The sequence below is a fragment of the Episyrphus balteatus genome, chromosome 1 (genome assembly GCF_945859705.1).
Source record: "Episyrphus balteatus chromosome 1, idEpiBalt1.1, whole genome shotgun sequence".
NCBI classification, from domain to species: domain Eukaryota; kingdom Metazoa; phylum Arthropoda; class Insecta; order Diptera; family Syrphidae; genus Episyrphus; species Episyrphus balteatus.
In genome coordinates, this window is record NC_079134.1 from 129536726 (window position 1) to 129558761 (window position 22036).

General features: G+C 30.4%; 2 protein-coding genes across 6 annotated transcripts in view; both read right to left on the bottom strand.

Annotated features, from left to right (window-relative positions):
• Positions 1 to 459: 459 nt before the first annotated feature.
• Positions 460 to 12162, bottom strand: LOC129907246 (protein PTHB1). Its single transcript, XM_055983359.1, has 10 exons — positions 11332 to 12162; positions 10795 to 11160; positions 10203 to 10310; positions 8282 to 8415; positions 5144 to 5790; positions 4804 to 5072; positions 4467 to 4731; positions 4205 to 4371; positions 995 to 1124; positions 460 to 930 (listed from the first exon to the last, which is right to left on the bottom strand). Exons 1-10 carry the CDS (start codon positions 11610 to 11612, stop codon positions 472 to 474), a joined length of 2826 nt encoding a protein of 941 aa, XP_055839334.1. The 5' UTR covers positions 11613 to 12162; the 3' UTR covers positions 460 to 471.
• A 5926-nt stretch (positions 12163 to 18088) lies between these two features.
• LOC129907241 (helicase domino) overlaps positions 18089 to 22036 on the bottom strand; it is a 54357-nt gene continuing 50409 nt past the window's right edge. The window contains exons 18-19 of one of the 5 annotated variants that reach the window (XM_055983350.1): positions 21556 to 22029; positions 18089 to 18437 (exon numbers count right to left, since the gene is read on the bottom strand). In XM_055983350.1, coding sequence (XP_055839325.1) covers positions 18414 to 18437; positions 21556 to 22029 — 498 coding nt within the window. In that variant the 3' untranslated portion in view covers positions 18089 to 18413. The other 4 variants (XM_055983348.1, XM_055983351.1, XM_055983349.1 and 1 more) reach the window with 4 other exon arrangements.

The following is a 22036-nucleotide window of genomic DNA, read 5'->3' on the forward strand; positions in this document are numbered from 1 at the left end:
AAGAGGACTTTGCAGACTGTATTTGTACCTTCTTCCTGCAACTGTTTTCTAGATCCAATCCAAAATATTGTTGGATTAAGTGCAAAATGTGTACCAAATGGTACCAAAAAGCTTGTACTGGAGTGAGAACTAATAAAAATATAGCATAAGTGCATTATTATTGCAAGTAGACTGCATTTAAAACAAAAGAAACGGTTTTCCAACAAAATTTGATAGGGCGGTCTTACCCCCATGTGGGGGCAAGACGGTTTTTTGTTAGATATTTTTGACGTTGTAGGCAAACACCAAATTATAATTATTGGAATTTCTGTATATGACTGAGGATATGTAGGCATTTATGTCAATAATTCCCTTTCTACCTAAATTTTTTTTTGAAATATAGTACAAAAATAACTTCAAAAAAATGAAAGGAGGAAAACGGATAATAAAATTAGAAAATAAAAGTAGGTACTGCAAAAACAATTTTTTTATTTAATTTACTAAAACGTTATTTTTTAACAACATATTGGCTAAAATATCACTACTTTCATTTGATCCGGTATTTAACCAGTCACTTTCAGGTCGTTTATCTAAATCGGTACCATCGTCGTCTTCTTCTTCATCATCTTCAAGTGCTTCTAATCTTTGATGCTTTCTGATTTTCATAGATGTAGCAGGTTCCTTCTGCCGTTCGGTTTCTTCTTCTTCCACAGTGAATTCATTTGACTTTTCAACTTCGATATCTTTTAACTTCTTTGTATCACTGACAGATGCCGCCAAACGACATATTCGTTCAAAAAGTGTTAAGAAATGACGTCGAAAACGATCGTATTCAAATTGTTCATGAGATATATCTGTATTAGATATTTGAGTTCCTGCTGATTTTGATCGATTTAATGGACCATAATGATGAAGCATATCAATACCGGGTGCCATTGATTGTTCCCAACTCTAACAAATTTATGTTTTTTGTATAAATTGTTTAAAAAAAGAAAATTCAAATAAATTATTTTACCAGTTCGGTCCAATCTTCCACAGGTGTTACTAGAATAGATGTTGTGAAATTGGAAATTTTGGTTCCAATCGTTAAACAAGATATCATTATTTTTGCAACAGCAAGTGCGCAAGATAGTTTACATCGGTGACTGAAATGCGAAAAAAAATTGTTGAGAAAGTAGATATGAGCCATTATATTTGACAGTGGTTTAAGTCCATGTTATAAAATCATAAAGTTTAAAATTAACCGCAACCAAACAGAAACAGTATCACTTTTCTAAACAAAGTATTGCAGCCAATGCATTGTATTAGTTACTCAAATTTAATATTTAAACAAAAAAATCCGTTAAATTTTTGTTTTTGATTGATTAACTAGGTATTTTTTTAAAAGAATGCAAAATTTATCTGTTTTTTTTGTATTACCTGAGAAAAAAAATGTAGCAACGTAGATTGCATTACAATTTTAAAACGATTTAAAAAAAGGAAAAACTTTGAGAAAAACTCAATATCTTGTCTTCTCGCAATTTTGTAAATCAGACAAACACCCAAATCAGTGAGGCTCCCTCTTTCAAAATAGGTTACAATCCAAAATTTTTGAACCTCTTGAATATCCCAAAGCTGCAAGAGAAGTAGGTATAACTTTAAAAAAGGCCTGTAAAAAAGCACGTATACGCCACAGTGTACGTATTACAACTTTGTCCTAGATGCTAACACACTGTAATCGAAATTAAATAAACACTTGCATTCATTAATTTAACAAATTGATGACCTTCTTCTCGTCAGTGCTAATAAATAAACAGAAAAACAAAATCCATTCAAATAAGAATCAAAAATTTAAAAATATTTCTTCAGTCTCGTAAATTCTGCTAATTTTTTTAAAATGCGAGCAGTGTCAAAATAAATTAAACTGATAACAAATTTAAGCTTTAAAAGTAAATGATTTAATTTGCCACTTCTTGTGGGCTTTAATTTTCGTAAAAATTTTTCAAAATATACAATATAAAAAAAGAATGTTAAAGTTTGCCGCCTCGTGTCGTGCCAAATTTTTCATTGCCAATAATCTTCTCTCAAAAGCCAAAGGAAAATAAAATGGCTATCGCTTCCGGGATATGCAAAAAGCAGCCAGGCAGGCACAGAACTCATAATTCGAGAGTCCAGTTCAGTTGTGGTTTGCGTTACAAAAAGAATAAAAACAAAAATAAATAAATGCAAACCTAACACAAAGCAAAACCAATACAAATATAATACAAAATATTGTAAAGCAATTATAGCACCACACCTATTTTATAGTGGATTTTTTTTCACTTCTATATAGAAGTACCCAATGCTAGTACTTTACACGCAGAAAAATAATGGACCTACCGAGAAATGGGTTAAAAAAATGTGTTAAAAATAACGTAGTCTCGTTGCTAAAATCAACGTAGTCGCCTGGGTTAAGTTAAATTGTTTAAAAATACCATTTAAGAAGGTTATTTTAACCGATCAATTCATTTATATTGATCAAGAAACTCGGTTAAAATTTGAGATTATAGTAAAATTTAACCGAGAAAGTGGGTAAGATTAAACAATTTTAAATAACCGAGTTGACTCGTGTAATTTTAACCGGGTAAGTTTGCAGGTGCTGTATTAACGATATTCTCTGTTAATTTTACACGAGTTTTACGTTGTTTTTAACCGATCATTTTTCTCCGTGTATAAAATAAAACCTTAAAGATGAGAATCTCATATTGAACATGAAAAAACGAAATCAATATTCCCGAAAGAGCTGTAGATCAAGTACAACTTATTTGAAAATGATGGTCTTATTTTTTTAGAGACAAAGCCGAGTAAAATCTTGATCAGGAGCTCCGGCTGAAATCGGTTTTAAATTCAATTTTCAAACGATTAAGTTCCTATTTTTTGTTTAAAAAAACATTCCCCAAGATGTATAAAACTGGGGGGGGGGGGTGGAATCGGCTAACGCGATAGTCGATACTAAAAACCATAATTTTTCTCCAAAATTCGTCGATTTTGATTATCAATTTTATCGAATATCGCGTTAGCCGATTTCACGCCTAGATTTTATAAGCTCTAGAAATTAATTTTTTTAACAATGTTTTGTTTTCGTTCCTCAATACCAACATAAATTTTTAGGGTAAATCATGCAAACATAAAAATTTAATATTTTAAATTTTTTCTGGCTGAATGCTGAAAAAAAAAACAATTTGCATAAAAAAAAATTATTGGAACTGAAAAAAATTTGCATTAGAAAAAATTTTTACTGCTACACAAAAATCTTAGCATAAGAAAAAATATTTAATAAGGTTATTGCAAAAAATATTTGCATTGAAAATAAAATTAATATTGCAAATAAAAATATTCTTGCATTAAGAAAAAATTTTATTGCAAATAAGAAATTTTCTGCATTGAAAAAGTTGATTCAATTCAAAATGCTTGCATTTAATATTTTCTTTTTAATATTCGTCGAATTTGTTACAGTTTTGGCTATTTGACCATATTATTATCAATATTATAGTTCAAATAAAATTAAAATAAAACATTTAATGCAAACATTTTGCCTTGAATTTTTTTTCTCAATGCAGAAAATTTTTAAGTTGCAATAAAACTTATTTTTAAGGCAAAATATTTTTACTGCAGTAAAAATTTAATTTTCAATGCATATATTATTCAGTTTCATTAACTTTTTTTCTTAATTCAAAACTTTTTTTTTTTGCAATACGTAAATAATTTTCTGTGGTATTAAATTTTTTTTAAGCAATTTTTTTTTTCAGTTGCATTAAAAAAATGATTTTTTCAACAATTATGAAATATGTAAATACATAATTACTTTTCGAATATCGAATAGCAAAAGAACACAAGTAGCAAGAGTCGTATTAATTTTAAATCTTTATCCAATCGTAAAAATTATAATTACTTCATAATCCTGTTACAGATTCTAATAAGGAACCTACACTCAATTTTGCTCCTTGTAATCATCCTTTATTAATTACCAAAATCATAAACCTTATCTGAAAACATTTCCATGTTTTCTTCTCCTACACACTTACTCTTATTCAAAAGGACAAGACTTTCTACTTATATATAATTTCAAAAAAAAAAAAAAAGAAAAACATTAAGAATATATTACCTTCTGATATGACAGGACATTAATGCAGTAACAAGTTTTTGCAATATTAACTTGACAAGGTCTTTCCTTGTACATACATATATAAAACAACCTATAACTTACTCCTTTTCAGCACATCTTAGCTCCACCAACTTATCACCTTCTGTAACCAAATCATCATAATTCTTTTCAATCAGCATTAATAAACCGTCTGTTGGTTCGCCCTCAACCTTCGATTGCAGCGAACGTTGGAATAATTTAAATTGATTCCAAAGTGCATCCATTAGAGCCTGCAAAATCAGTTATCTAGAATTATTGAATCTACACAGACTTGAGGGGTTTTACATTATATTCCTACCCTCACGTCACAGTCATTTATACTCACCATCTGTTTGCGAATGTCCTCCTGAATCGAATGATGAGCATCCATTCGACTTAGAATCTCTTCGAACGGGATATTGGGACCTGCTATAACTGCCTTAGTACTCCCATCATCATCTCCTCCACCACCGCCCCCAGCCAGAAGTGTCTTCTTGGCTTTTCGTCCTTTCCGAGTGATTGCATCCTCCCGTTTTACTTCCACTTCATTGATTCTATTTACAATTCGTTCCAGGACCAATGGCAGTGCCTCCATACTATCCGACTGTATCCTTAATTTACAAATAGATTGAATTTTTTTTGAAAACCCAGACAAAAACCCAAACCTACTCGTCGTAACTCACCGAATCCTTTTGGAATTCTTTGCGGTGACAATTGTCACAATCGCATTGTCATCAGATGACTCCTGCTGCTGCAGCAGACTTAATCCTAAAGCCTGGACATCATTATCGGTACTGCAGAATTCCGGAAAGAAACTAGACAATTTTGGTGCAATCGACTTGGAATTGATGTTTAGTGTGACTTTGAGGGAGGCTGTCTTCTGGGGCGGAGCACTCTTGTACAACATCGCCAATGGCAAATATCCTGTTTTAGTCAACACCCGTGGTATACCCTTTTGAATGAAGAATAAAACAATCTTCAGTGATGCGGTTGAAACCCCATCACGAATCTACATTATTTCACCTGTTTATTTATGAACGATACCAAAAGCTCAACTTTGGATGTTTCAATATGCAAATTTTCAGCCAGATAGAATTGCATTTGCAATTCTTGTTGGGTATTTGCAAGGACTTCATTATACGTCATCGTATCGAGAGAACAACGTATAGCTTCAGGTGTTGAGATAGCAATTTGAATTTCTTCGAGTGCGGCAGTCGATTTGAATTTAAGATATCCTGAGCACATGGGAATGCTGGTGAGCTCTTGGGGTATTTCGAAATTGCATTCGTTTAGTTCGGGACCAATTCGAAATTCGAGAGCTAGATCATTTTCTGCCATTTGATTAATCACATCGATGTCACCCAAATCGATAGCTTGTTTTATTTCGTCCTCGAGTTGAAGGAGTTCTTTGTGGGCACGTTCGAAATTTATCTCTTCGGTATTTAGAGGTGGAACTTGGAAAACGTGCTGTTCGGATCCGAGGTAGGAGACTTTTAGTAAGCCCGTGGGACCGAGGGTTACTATGCCACCGGGTAGATTGTGTAGGTTGGAACGTTGCAGGGCAACAGGGATGTCTTCTAATTGAGCTGCCCATGCTAAATTAGTGTCCTGATAGATGAATAGTTTGGAGTTCTCGGAGACAATTGCAGTTAATAAACGAGTGTCGGGTTCTGTTGACGAACACAAAAATAACAATTTATTTCTTATGAATGACGAGTTTAATTGTGTGAATGGGAATTGTCCTGCTGAGCTGACAAGGCGACATGGCGACAAGGTGACGTGGCGACAAGGCGACCTTGTATGGGAGAGTGGAAAAAACTCCGTAAAATCTAAACTACTGGACCGTTTTTGATGAAATTTTCAGGAATAATAGGAAATAAGAAGATAAATCAACACCAGTATCCAAATCCGCCCACTCCCCCGCCCACTGCCCCACCCGCTAAAGTGAAAAATGGCTATTTAAGTTGAAAAAAGTCGAAAACTAGTACTTTTGTATGAAATTTAACGAAGACAACTTGACTTGCAGTAACCAAAATATACTTTTCTGAAGGTTTTCGATCTTCTGAACTTGAATCCGAAGTCATAAAATTCATTAATCAGCTCCTGTTTTTGAAATATTACCGTTAGAAAATGCAAAAAAAGTTTTTTTTTAAACTATTTCGGACCTAATTCTTTTATAGAAGTAAAATTGTCTAAACATATTTAGTAACGGTTTTTATAATAACTGATTTCCTTCTTTCAAGACCTGTTTAAATCTTTTCGATATCTTTTTTACTGCCTGAGATATCTTGAGTTGTTTGGCATGGTCCATATAAATTATACCGTCATTATCTCCTTTATGATATATGAAGCCGAACCCACTTACTACATTTTAAGATATCTCGGGAAATAAAAAAGACATCGAAAAGATTTAAACAAGTCTTGACAGAAAGAAAATAGTTCTAATAGAAACCGTTATTCACGTTGTATGGGGAACTGGAAAAAAAACTCAGTTAAACCTTAACCACTGAACCGATTTTAATGAAATTTTCAGGCAAGATTATTAAAAGCAAGGGGAACCAACTCCAGAAATTACCGCCCACTGTCACGCCAACAAAAAGAGAAAATAGGTTTGAACCCTAATTATGTTTTTTTTTTTTCATAAATCCAACTTTAAAAATGGTAAACACAATAGTGTTGAAAATTATTCAAATTTGTTTTGAAATTTATTTGTTAATTTGTTGCTTGTTGGAATATCTGAAAATAAAAAAAAATAAAAGGTAGGTATTCTCTTTTTTATTGAATTGAAAACAAAACAGACATTTTTATAAACCAATGTTCACGCTGAATTCAATCGAAACTTTGAATAATCATCACCATTGACTAGAAAGATAACAGTTGTTAATTTGCATCAACTTAAAAAAGCTTGTTAAACAAAGAAAAATCATTCGATCAAAATTCTAACGGTTTGGGTTTGAGATATAATATAGAGATAAGTATATGAAAAATTAGACTGAATTGTACTCAGAAATGAGTATAATTTACTAACCCCTCTCTTTCTCATAAAGTTTCAGAAAATAAGATTTTCTTGCAAGCTTAATTATTGTTTAAGACTTAGGAAGACATTTAAGAAACAATTTGTAGGTTTTAATTTTAGTCATATCTTTATTTTAGTTTTTTTGTGCTCTGAGGGCCATTTGCTGAAACGAAACTTAGGTAAATAATTTAAGTTGAACATAAGCTCCTATTCTCTACTTTTTCCTCTGCGTAAACTGTCACATAACATAAATGCTTAAGTTTCGATCCAGCAAACGGCTGTGAATCTAATATTCGTAAACCCCAGAAAATTTTAAATAAATTGCACAAAACGTTAAAAACCGTCCATTTTGTATGTATTTTTCGATTTTTTTTTAATATGTAGGTATTTTCAAACTAACGTTAGATTTGAATTCATCGGATCAAAATACATATTAAAACATATGATTTTTTAAAAAAATCTTTCCATTTTTTATTATAATCTGCTTTTTTAGAAAATACGTTTTTCACATTTGCTTAGTTTCAAATTGCTCTAAAAAGTTTATTAGGACGAACTAGGATCAGATTTTTGGTGCCAAATGTTGCTGAGATTCAACACAATCATATGATATGAGTCCGCCCACAGAGGCAAACAGAGGAAGTAGTTAAAACAATTTTTGAACTCAAAATTCCGGAAAATTATAAGTATTCTTAAAATGAAAAGTCGAAAAAATTTTTTTCCGCTAAACTTGTAACTGATATTGTTAAACTATTTATTTTTAATGTATTTACAAAAAAAAAATTTTTTTTGAAAAGTCAAAATTTAACTGATTTTATACCATTTAAAAAATACTCGTATTTACATTAGTTTTCATAATTTTTCAACTTTGAATACAAATTTCTAAATCTAGAAATTTTTTTTGAAAGAAATGCTTTCACATGCTGATTCTACAACATAATTACTGTAAGAAAAACTTCCAACATATAAAAAAAACCCGCTTTCACACCAATGAGTTTTTTCAACAACAAGGCCTTTAATTGAATTTTTAAGGATATGGTTATTCTAATATGCAATGTATTTTACCTGAACAATTTGATGAAATTCAATACAACATTTATTCGACAACTACTAACAGTTTTATTAATATAAATATCAATTATACTCACCCCAATAATATCCAACAACAAAAGAACAAAAACACTTTGGAGAAAATTCCAATTTCAAAATGAACTCCACATCCCCATGATCATTAACAGCTATAAGGTTTCTTTCTCCAAGTATCATAATCGATGTGGATGCTCTTCAAAAAAAAGACAAAAGAACAAAAAAAATTCCAAAGGAGATGGCACATTTTTCTATGGAGCTTGGGCCCAGTGTGTTCACTAACGAAATTGGTATCAAATGAAAGGTGACGGTGAGCACATTACGTGGGTAAAATATTTTCAAATTCGTACGTGGGGTTTTGGAGATATTTGAGTTTGAAGTTTCGGATTTCAGAATCAAGATTTCAGCAATTTTTTCGAACAATTAATCGTAGAATGCGTAATTATGGATGCACAGAAATAATATTGTTATCAAATGAAAGGTATTTCTCTTGTCTATAAATCTGTATCAAAAGTTTTTGTTCTTTGTTTAAAAAAATAATACATATTAGATATTTACTTCTCAAAAGGTGATTTTTTTTAAGCGATGCATTTGGCGCATCGAAATATCGAAATATTCAGTGGTGACATGTACTTTTTTTGCAATTTTTGGATAGCTTAATGTGTTACCTTTAATTCAATATACAAAAAAGTTCTATAAATCATACAAAAACCTTATAATAAGCAAAATACACAAAAACGCGCTGAAATATGCATATTAATTAAAAGAATAGAAACTATAGTTCAGTCAATGGGGGAAAAATCCGAAAAAAGTTGTCACTTCAGCTAAGTTTGAATGCAGTATTGAAGAGGGGTTTATCCCAAGTAAAAATCTCAGATTGCGTATTGTTTGGTCTTGTGGGGCGACCGCCATTTTGAAAAACGCATTTGTCTCAATATCTCGAGAACGACTGGTCGGACAAAAAACTAGACAGGACTTTTTAGATTGGAAATTAATTAATCTTTCTTTTTCTAGTACATCATTTTTCTCTAAGAGTTATACTTTCCGAGTAAAGTATCTCATTCTCAGTAATCCCGCACTTAACTCTAAGGGTTGTTTAAAATATTCAAAATATCAAAAAACACACAATTTGCGGTACTGTTACTCTGAAATTATAACTCGTAGAGAAAAATGATGTACTAGAAAAAGAAAGATTAATTAATTTCCAATCTAAAAAGTCCTGTCTAGTTTTTTGTCCGACCAGTCGTTCTCGAGATATTGAGACAAATGCGTTTTTCAAAATGGCGGTCGCCCCACAAGACCAAACAATACGCAATCTGAGATTTTTACTTGGGATAAACCCCTCTTCAATACTGCATTCAAACTTAGCTGACGTGACAACTTTTTTCGGATTTTTCCCCCATTGACTGAACTATAGTTTCTATTCTTTTAATTAATATGCATATTTCAGCGCGTTTTTGTGTATTTTGCTTATTATAAGGTTTTTGTATGATTTATAGAACTTTTTTATATATTGAATTAAAGGTAACACATTAAGCTATCCAAAAATTGCAAAAAAAGTACATGTCACCACTGAATATTTCGATGCGCCAAATGCATCGCTTAAAAAAAATCACCTTTTGAGAAGTAAATACCTAATATGTATTATTTTTTTAAACAAAGAAAAAAAACTTTTGATACAGATTTATAGACAAGAGAAATACCTTTCATTTGATACCAATATTATTTCTGTGCATCCATAATTACGCATTCTACGATTAATTGTTCGAAAAATTGCTGAAATCTTGATTCTGAAATCCGAAACTTCAAACTCAAATATCTCCAAAACCCCACGTACGAATTTGAAAATATTTTACCCACGTAATGTGCTTACCGTCACCTTTCATTTGATACCAATTTCGTTAGTGAACACACTGGGCCCAAAAATGTGCCATCTCCTTTCATAATAATCCAAAAACTTCTTCACCTCATTAAAATACTCACTCCTTAACTTGTACGGGAATTATATCCAAAACCCCTTCGCCCAAACAAAAGGACCAAACTGGAGATATATCCGACTTATTGATGGCCGAGTGTGATAAATCCTGATAACTGAATTAAGAGAGATATAGAGCTTCAAAAACTACATACACATTGTTGAAAAGTATAAAATTGCTAAATATTTCATTTTTACTTTCTCGCTCGCAATAACACAATGACACACTCTTTTCTCTCCAATTTAATAAAAAGAATGGCCAAAATATAAATCTAACAAATTGCCATTCTAATTCCGTTTGCTCTCAGAACTGCTCTATAATAATCAAGTGAATTAATTAAGCAGGATTCCCGCCAAACGACAAAGTAGCACAATTTCCCAATGAATGGTCTTCTTTTGTTGATAAAGAGGGTAACAAGAGAAGAATGCGACAAGAGAGAAAAACTTTTCCGTTTTGGCCATCCTTCCGGTCCGGTAGAGAATAAACAGAGCAAAACGACGACCAACTTCTGGCAAAAAGCCAAAAGTTTTTCATCCTGTTATTTTATTTTCTCCCCAAAAAGAAAAAAAAAGAAGAACGACAAATTAATTAAAATTCACCTAAAACTCTCCAAATGCCAGGACGAGTTGATACGCAGAAATGAGTCGGTCCGTTCCACATAAACTAACGGACTAGGCAATGGCCTTGGTCCTGGCAAATTGCATTCGTATGAGATCCCTTCTTGCTCGTAAAATGTCAGACTTCCGTCCAAATGTCCAATGCATAAAAACTCACGCCCTTTTACTTGACCAAAATGTCCTTTGCACAAAGAGAATGCAGTTCGCGCGAACGTATGCTCAACCACCGTCTGCAGTTGGGAATGGTTTCCATGGTCGGCGACTCCGTCCACAGTTGTCAGGTTGTAAATTGCCAAATTGTTCGGATGCAAAATTGCAAGTTGATTTGTATTCTCACTGGAGAAGGTCCTGTGGTCAAGAGAGAGGGAGAGGATTATGTTCATGTTGGGGTGACATCCCCAAAACGTGGAGTATTTATTAAGTTTAATTTTATTTTATTTTTGGTAAGGAAGAGATAAGGTTACGAAAGATTACTTTTTGGCAATCGGACAAAAGGGAGTCATGAATACTTATGCTTACCCAGAGAAACGTCCGGAAAGAACAGCTAAAATTTGTGCCTTCATCTGACACTCGAGTAATAAATCCGTAGCATGGAATTGCTCAAAGTTGTGGTTTGCATCGAATTGGGGCGGATTAGGATAGAAGATACTTAAAAGACCATTTTGTGATCCGACCACAATGTAGTCCTTTTCGGTGTCTTCAAGGCCGAAACGGGTGCATAAGAGACTTGCAATGTCGTAGTTTTCTTCAATATCGGTGCATTGTGCTGTCCACCAAGTTCTTACTTTGAAAAGTGACATTTTTATTTCAAAGAAATTACTTTACTTCAATAAAAACTTCTTTCTCGAAACAAATTGTGATTTAAAAATATTCAACTAATTGTTTGCCCATTTGGTTGCTAACGGCGAAAATATCGTGCGCATAGTTGAACTGAATGTTTGTTTGATTACTTTGAATGCATGCGGGCAAAAGCAATTTCCTAGGAACATTTTTTTTTTATTAAATAGCGTTTTCTGCTCGTTTCGGTCGTTCCGAAGTATTTTCAATATTAGGTACTAACAACGTTCTTTTGGCGCTATTTGCAAATTGTTAAATTATTTAATTATTTTTTGATTAACTCGATGTTTATCTCAAATAACAAATTAATGTTTTTCTGTTCATCGAGTTGAATTAAGTAAATATTTTACGCAATGGCAACGTTATTCCAAACTTCCGTGTCAAAATTCTGTATACAGGGTGTCCGGTAAAAAATGGATAAACCTAAAATGGCTGATAGCTAAACTTATGACTGTACTAAAACCAAATAGAAAAAATTTCTATCGGAACCAGTTTAGAAAATATTAGCCACGAATGAATGAATTCTTTAAATTTCTTTTTTTTTATAATTTTCTACAATAATTGAATTAAACCATAAGCACTTAAAAATTTTTAAAGCGGTTGCACTTTTTCTTTGAAAAAATATTGAAATTCGTTTTTCGATGCAAAATTAAAAAAAAAAAAAATTTTATGAAAATTTTTAAACACATGTGGTATAAAAAAATCTATAGGAATGTAGGTGGCCAACTTTTTTCAAAATATGCGCGTCCAAAGGGGATTGCAGAATGGTAAGAGTTTTTTTTATCAAATCTAGAGTTACTAGGGAGTTATTGGTACCAAAGTGCAAAAAAAAAAGCCTTTTAATTTAGTAAATTATTTTAACTGTATAATCTTCAGTTTTTTTCACATTGCTGTGACAAATGCATGGATTCCATCAGTTTTTTGATCAGTCACATCACATTTACAAAATTCTTCTAATACATTACCTACAAAAATAAAATGCACGACTGGGGTCGCACGTACTTGCTCTTGCAGTTCAAAGCAATTTTATGTTAGTCTACTTGTAGATTTTAAAAGCTGACACTAAAATAAAACAAAATTAATATTTGGGGAAGAGCCGACATTTGGGGCAAAATTTTGTTGAATAATGAAAAAAAAATGTTTTGTTATTTGACTTTTTTGAGAAAAAATAAAAATGCAGTTTTATTGCCACTGCTTTAAATATTACGTATACAAATTTTAATCAAAATCGTTAGAGCCGTTTTCGAGAAATTCACAATATCGTATTTTTTTGTATGGGTGGTATACGTTCTAAACGAGATAAAAAACAAAAAAAAACCAACTTTCAGAATTCCATAAAAATCATCTGTACCAAATTTGAAGAAAATCCGTCCACCCGTTTAGGCTGTGGAAATGTGTACAGATGGACGCACAGACGTACAAACGCACGGACGGAATTGCGAGACCCACTTTTTCGGAATTCTCCATCATCGTAATATTGGTTTTGATTAAAACCTCAATTTTTTTTTCGACACGAAACCAATACTTGCCCTATAGAGCAAGTAAAAATTTATAACCGTTGAATAGTGGCTAGTGGCTATAAAAAAGTAATTTAGCTTTTTTTTAATGCCCCCAAAATTTATTGATATCGGCAATAAATTTTCCAGATCCTTATAAGCAGGGATAGGATGTTGTGGAATTTGCCTTTTTTTCTTGCTTAATCCTACGACATTATAGATTAAAAACAAACACGTTTCACGTCCCCCTCGTGCCAAATATATGTGTTTTGTTTTGCCTTTTTTTGCCTTTTCTTTCGTTATTGCCTTTTTTTGCCTTTTCTCCTGTTATTGCCTTTTTTTTGCCTTTTCCTATATTTTTTATCTTTTTAGCGTCTTTAAAGTAATGCCTACACACAAAACACTCAAATATACAAACAAAAAGATAATTTACTCAATATATTACTTTCTCAATATAATCAGCCCTATCGAGGTATCCGTTCGGAGAAATTTTCTATCGAGGTATCCGTTCCGATTGACATATTGGAGAATCTTCCGATGAAACTAGGCGCCTATCAACGCATTGCGATGAAGTGTGTTCAACAAAGATTTTTTGACAGTTGTGCTTTGAATTTCATCGGAAATTCTCCGAAATGAAATAGTTGCGGAATATTAAAAAAAAAAGTGGAATTTCACAGAAAGAAATATAAAAATGGAAATAGCAAGAGAGGTTGGTTGAAATTAAGAAGACTTGAGCATCCAAGGATTTTTATTTATTGAATAAATCGCGCTGACACATGTGTCAAATGAATGCGATTGTATACTTTATTTTTTTGTTCAGAAATGGATACCTTGAAAGATATGTAAGTTCCGATCGGAACGGGCCATCGTTTCTCCGAACGGATACCTCGATAGGCCTGAATATCCATATTTAGTATTCACTAATTATCCCACACAAACAAATTCGAGTGAAAAGATCTACCTATGCAAATTGTTTGTCTGCTATTGCTACCATTTATTGCCTTCTACGTTCTATTGCGCGGCCGGCAACCGACACGTTCAAAAGCTAACTACTCAAGCTAACTTACGCCTATTACGCAGCTGAAGCGAAACGAAAAATTTTGAAGTCTCCAAAGTCAATAGCGAACATATTAAAGAAAAAATACCACAAATAAAAAAATTCAAGAAAAAACATCAGAAAATAAGTCTTAAAGCAAAAACAAAACAAATTTAATTTCGTTCAAAATTTGGTGAAAATTTCGTATGGAAAATTTTGTATGGAAAATTTCGTTTCGCTTCAGCTGCGTACTAGGATTTACTCAATTTACAATATTCATGTATGCATATCGTCGCCCTAGTATTTGAGTGCCGTATACGGCATTTTTTGATTTTTAGTTAATATATACATAGTTAAAATTTATCTTTTCTACATACATGTAATTGGACATCTGAAATTCGTTTAGTATTCAAAATATTTAAATTTTTGTCCAAAATGCGTCTGCCGTATACGCCATGAAAATCAGAAGATTCTTTTGTTCATACACGTTTGTACGTAAAAAAATACATCGTCGTTTGTACGTCAAAAAAAACATCGACATATGTATGTCAAAACAATTCTCAAAATTTTCATAAATTGCAATAAAAATTTTGACGTAAATGCTAAAATTTGGTGTTAACGTCAAACAATACGTGAATATCTCAGCAACGAAAAAAGATAGAAAAAAAGAATAACTGATTTGAAAACAGCACCCTCGAAAAAAAAGTGCTTTAATTCGGCTCAACTCGTTTCTACAGATGTAGACAATTCTTTTAGCCCCTTTAAAGTACTCTTAAGGGACAATCACAGGCGCTTGTTACCTGAAATTTTTAAAAAAATCATGATTGTTTAAATTACTTCAATTAATTTTTATATTTTATTTTTTCTCTCAATAAATGCCTTTTTATGCCTTTTTGGGAGTTTTATTTTGCCTTTTTTTAAGTTTTTAGGTCTACAAGATCCTATCCCTGCTTATAAGCTTCAAGCTTTACCATTTTACCTTTCTTTCGTAGAATACCACCAAATTCAATGATGGAAGTATAGGTCGTTTCAAATCAAAAGTCCCATGGTAATACAGTCAAATAAGGAGAAAAAAGGGGTAAATCTCGGAATGAATGTTAGTAGAAATTTTTTTTGCTCAATATCTTCCTTTTGCCATTCTATAACATATCTCAAAAGTCTAGAAAAATCTAATGTCCGCTTGTCGCGATTTCAAGGTCAAATCGCGAAATGGAGATTTTCAAAATTAGCAAAAATAGGCTATGGTATTATATACACATATGATACATGATTTCAAGGTATATTTTAATGCTGATTCCAAAAAATCTAAAATTAAGACAATCTGATGTCTCTGGAAAAAGTTATACCTGTTTTTCATCTGTCAACTCATATTATTATAACAGTTGCAAACTTACTGCCGAAAAACCCTTAAAAGTTATGATAGACGAACCAAATTTTGCATGAAGATTTAAGAATCCATCATTATTAAAAATCAAAAAAATCCCTTACAAAAAATATATACACCTACGAAATAATGGTATTTTTTGATGGAGGGGCAAATTCTAGGATATGCACTAAAGAAGATTCTTGTTCATCTTAGGAATAAGTGCAAATAGGCTAATTTTTTCATTTTAATCTTTTTTTGGATATTCTTTAATTACCCTCAAAAATCTAAAAAAAATCTCATGTCCGCAAGACCTAATTTTCTTGGTTTGAAAATAAGGTGCAGATTTTAAAAAATTAATAAGAAAAGTTTAAATTTTTATATGTATACCAACATAAGCGACATGATTTAAAGGTATTTTTTAACACTAATTCCAACAAAACTCACAAACAAGTCAACCTGACCATCCCTGAAAAGTAATGCACCTTATTCATGTTGATCTGACACAAAAATCTGAAGTGTAGTTTTCCAATTTTTTTAAAATCTGCACCTTACTTTCAAACCAAGAAAATTAGGACTTGCGGACATGAGATTTTTTTAGATTTTTGAGGGTAATTAAAGAATATCCAAAAAAAGATTAAAATGAAAAAATTAGCCTATTTGCACTTATTCCTAAGATGAACAAGAATCTTCTTTAGTGCATATCCTAAATTTTGCCCCTCCATCAAAAAATACCATTATTTCGTAGGCATATACATTTTTTGTAATGGATTGTTTTGATTTTTAATAATGATGGATTCTAAAATCTTTATGCAAAATTTAGTTCATCTACCATAACTTTTAAGGGTTTTTCGGCAGTAAGTTTGCAACTGTTATAATAATATGAGTTGACAGATGAAAAACAGGTATAACTTTTTCCAGAGACGTCAGATTGTCTTGATTTTAGATTTTTTGGAATCAGTATTAAAAAATACCTTGAAATCATGTATCATATGTGTATATAATACCATAGCCTATTATTGCTAATTTTGAAAATCTCCATTTCGCGATTTGACCTTGGAATCGCGACAAGCGGACATGAGATTTTTCTAGACTTTTGAGATATGTTATAGAATGGCAAAAGGAAGATATTGAGCAAAAAAAATTTCTACTAACATTCATTCCGAGGTTAAACCCTTATTTGACTGGATTATGGAAAATTGAGCAAAAATAAAAAGAACTCATTCGCTTACTGGAAGGAAGCATTTATGAGGCAGCTGAACTTTTTCTAAAGTTACTATAAAATAATGAAGAACAGTTTTAATTTTATTAATTGATCCGTCTGTGAGATTCACTGGGTTAGTTTCAGAATGCGGAGGCAAGTCTCCCGGGTTTGCATCACTCCATATTCGCGGGCAATAGAAAAAACATACAATTATTTAATTATTTATCATTTGAAGGCAGTTGGGATAACTTTTCCGAAGATATTTTTATAAGACTAGGTGAAGATGGACCAGAAATTTCCAGTTTATATGATAGCAATTCATAACTTATAATTCTATTCACATCTTTTCATTTGTATAATTGGGCAGTAAATATCTTATTTTTATTCTTCAAATATTTTGGAGTCGTCACCATAGAAATCATTAATAAACAAATTCAGATTTTTCGTTTGTTTATTTTTTTCTCTAGCATTTCTTTCATTCAAACAAGCATGATTTGTTGTTATTTTTAAGTTGATTTGTCGCAATTAGCCAATAAAATTGAGTTTTTTTGTTTATTTGTTCTTAATTTTATTGGAAGGGAGAAAATAAACTCAGAGTCAGGACTTTTGATTTGAAACGACCTATAGTCCATATAATATTTTAAAACATTTTCCAGTGGTGGGAACCATACCCCTAAGTAGAACATCTTTGATTTTTTTATTTTTGTCTGCTTTAATTTGCAAGAGTATACCTACTTTCTAAATGAAGTTTCCTTAACTGAAAAATGTAAAGTACGAGCAGATCAATAAACAAAGAAATTGCAATGTTTTTTTTTCCATTTTTAATCACATTTATTTGTATTTACTATGTTTTTTCTTTAAATATAAGTTTGTTTAATTTTTTTTTTTATTTTAATTATTTAATTATAAGATATATACATACATTTAGTGTACAAAAATTAAATTTAAATTCTTAAAAAGATAAAATTATAAAACAATTTAAAAAAAAAACTTAAAAAAAGTACATATATGTTCTTTTGTTCATTACAATGTTTTCCAACATTTTACATACAAAACAATATTATCATATTAATTTGTTTTCTTCTTAAACAACACTACTTAATTTATTTATGTAATTTACACTTCTCTTGACAAAAAGAAATAGCATCAATTTAAAGAAAACAATTAACAATTTTCCCACTATATTTTTTGTATTTAAAAGAATTCATTTTAGCCATTTATAATATTTTTCATATACATACATATAAAAAAAATAAAAATAAAATTATTTGTTTCTGTATTTTGTATTATTTTGGTAACAAAAAATTTAAATAGCTTACAAAAATTACCCGTTTTGGTTGTTTTATGTACTTATAAATTATTTTCATTTAACCGTGTAGTTGTTTTTATTGAATTTTATATAATATATAAATATTGTTGGATTATTACTTTTTTTTTTTTTTTTGGAATAGTAGAAATAATGAAATAGTTATTTTGTATTTTCTTGTTTTGTGTTTTTTACATATTTAATAATTTTATTTGTTCTAATTTTAACTTTTATATTCTAGTAATACTTACTTTTTCCATTTTTAATAATTTTAAGATCAAATTAAATTTACTTAACACTCTTGCGTTGTTCAAAATTTTTATCGATAAGCCCGTGCTTTTTTTTGTATAAACAATTTTTTAACAAAGTGAATTCTGACTTATCTAAAAAAAATTCCACATTATTTTTGTTTTTAAGTTGTAAGTTTAAATTAAAATTAAAAATCCCTTGTTTTTTTTTATTAAAAGATAGCATATATCATTTGTTAGTAGATTAATCCAGCCCTCATCCATATTAGGCGAGGTTACATTTGTTTGTTAATTTTATTATACATAATATTTATGCTTTTAATTTTTAAAAAATAACACTTTATATATTTATTATTTATATTAAATATTTTATATTATTTTAAATTATTTTTTTAAGTACTTGTTGAATGTCCTGTGTTGGGTGTTCTTTTCATTTGCAAACGCATATAATTAAACAAATTATATAATTATGATTTTTTGTTATTCATATAGTTGACGAAGATTTTTTATATTTAGTTTTAATTCATTTTTTTTTTTTGTTTTCATTTTGTTTTTTATCCATATAGTTAGTGGAGAGAAAGAGTGGGAGGAGAGAGTGTATAATATTTGGGAAGAGATTAAAACTTAGAAGAGATTCGTTTTGTTTTTATATTTATTTTTTTTATTTTGGTTTGCAATTAGTTTTGGCATTTTATTTTTATGTAGGCTGAAAACCAACCAAAAAGAAATTTAAAAGAAAGCATAAGATTTAAATTAGTTTTAATTGAATTTTGTTTTTAAATTTTGTTTAAACTTAAATAAAAATTAATATTTTTTTTTTTGTTTTAATTACAAAACACTTAATGTACACTATTAAGCTTGGATTATGTTTTTGTTTTATTTTTTTTTTACATTTAACATAATAATGGTTCTAGATTTTAGATTTTGTGATGAGTGGTTGGAATTTTTGGTATTATGTTAGTTACACCTATTATTTATTATTTTTTTACCATCATAATGTAAAGGAAATATATTAAAAAAAAATGATATTCAACCGGCTCCGAGCATTTTCAAAATTATGAGAATGATTCTATATGCGGTGCAGATTACATAATTTTTAAGTGCAGAAATACAATAAAGTTTTTTGTTTGTGATTTATGTTCGTTTTTAAATCGTTTTACATAAATGTAATATGAATTTTTACATCATATAACTCATATTTTTTTTTCAAGTTCGTCTGTGGGTGATCTTTAAAGAACGAATAATAAATTTTAAAACAAACTAAATGAACAAATTCGAGCTATATAACATGTTTATGTAGCAAAAATGTCCGTTTTGCTATTTTTCAGGCAAAATTGATCGTTCCAAACTTAATTAAAGAAAAAGTTATAGGTAATTGATGATGCAACTACATAAATCATTTACTTTGTAGAGAATCGCTTTTACGCAATACGTCTTTAACACACCGGTACATAAAAAAAAGTTGCGTGTATAACGAACCAGAACCACTTAGGGCTATGTACTTCGATGCAGATTTGGAGTTAAGTTTAAAAAACTTGATGGATGAACGCAACCAATTTGGTTGGGTACGTTATTGCTGGTCATTGTCAAATTTTGTTAGACGTTACACAGCAAACATTTTCATTTTTCAACTCGCTTTCTCAATAAAATCCAAAAGATATCGTTTATTCGTTTACTTTCAGAAGAAAAAAAAAAGGTTCATACGAAATTTTTTTCTTCTGCTTGAATCTGCTTCGTGGTAGATATTGCAGGAATAAAGAATTAATGTTTCAAATAATTGAAGTCAACTTTATTTAATATAAATGATGAATGAAAAGTGTAGTCGAAGGTAAATTGAACCACTTCCTTCTTTGCAAACTTTGATATAAAAAAAGAGCTTAACGACACGCCAAGTTTTTCTAGATTAAATTTTGATTTAAATTTCGAATTCGAAATAGTTTTAAGCAACTAACTGAATTTTTCTTCAAGTGCAAATGTAAAGGTAAATTGCCGTATTATAGTTGCGTTAAAGTTCATAAGTCAACCAAAAAAATCTTTAAAACACACTGATAACAAGGATACCTATCATTAAAAGTTGAGACAACCACAACCACTTCTTTGAACTACATCCTGCACTAAACGCTTTGATATTTATTTTTACCCTAACCAAATATACAAAGCAGAAATCTTATTAAGAGAAGAGAGTCCTCAAAATATCTAATATCACCTCGAAAGTACCTTTTTTTAATTTATTTGTTTAAAGCGATTTGAATAATAAGTTAAATATGAAAGGATATAAATTTCTCTTTAAGAACAGCGAGTCCAAACTTAACTAAATAAGAGTAAAAAGGCGATTATTAGCTAAATTTATGATTTATAAAGTTTTTTTTTAAGATTAAATTAAAAAAAAAGGCAAAAAACAGTGCAAAGTTATCGAATTCGAGATTTTTATTTCGATTCGGTTTCATTTTCTTTTATTTTACTTGATTGAATTTTTTGAATTCTTTTATGTTCTTTGAATTTTGTTTTTTTTTTTTTTTAAAGACATTCACATTCCTCCGCTTTCTATTTTCTTCACAATTCAACGATAATTATTTTATTTAAACTTCAACTAGACTTATACCATATTTCTCATGTTTCTTATATGTAATTTGTTATTTAATTTGAAATCTTGCCAAAAAAGATCATTAATGATTTTTTTTAATAACTGATACCCCAAAAATGCCTTGAAAATGTCATTTTCGAATTTGCAAAAAAAATCCAACCATCCCACCACTTTATTCATTTCATCATCTCATCTTTCAATTAAATTTCTTAAAAAAAAAAATCAGCCAATTAATTTTCCAAAAGTTTTGTTTTTTTTTTGTTCTTTAAATTTTGTTTAAATTTTGTGAATTTAAAAAATTTCGTTTTCTCTCGACACTAGAACCATTGTTTTTTTTTGTGCGTTATTAATTATATTGATACACAAATTATTGAAACACAGAATAAAAAATGAAATAAAAAAAAAAATTACTTAAAAAAATAAATGTTTACCCTGCATTTGCAACTAAAAAGAAAAATAAAAAAAAAACTAAAATGCGCAACATTTACGAAAAATTAAAGCAACAATTTTTTAAACATGAAACACATGAACAAAGTAAGATAAAAATGAGCCAAACAAAATGGAGAAAAGAATAAAAAAAAATGATTTCAACAAAAAATGATAAAAATGCATTCCTTATTCTTTTTCATTACGAATTTGCATAATTTTCTTTTTGACTAATGTGCGTACCTGTTGTTGTGTTGTTTGTTGTTGTTGCTGGGCTTGTTGCTGCTGCTGTTGTTGTTGTTGTTGCTGAACAGATTGCATGTTCTGGGATTGGGTTTGTTGTTGCTGTGTAGTGATGGTAATAGATCCAACTTCTGTTGTTTGTCCTCCAGATGAGGATGCATTTGTATTGATTCCTTGCACATTGCCACCCATTTGACTCATTGAAGAAACATTTACTTGTTGTTGTTGCATGCCTTGTGATTGTTGCACAGTTACTGCAACAAGATTGCCACCAGAGGTGGTTTGGAGGCGAGCTGGACTGGCATTCTGGCGTTGGCCTTGTTGGTTTTGTATAGCATTGATTAGAGCTTGTTGAGTTTGAGCTTGAGTTGCTCCTTGAGCTACTTTAATGGTTCCTGCGATATTTTGACCTGAGGTTACATGTGCTCGAATATTTCCTGCAGTCAATGCTTGTGCAGAGGACGCCGAGACAACCTAAAAC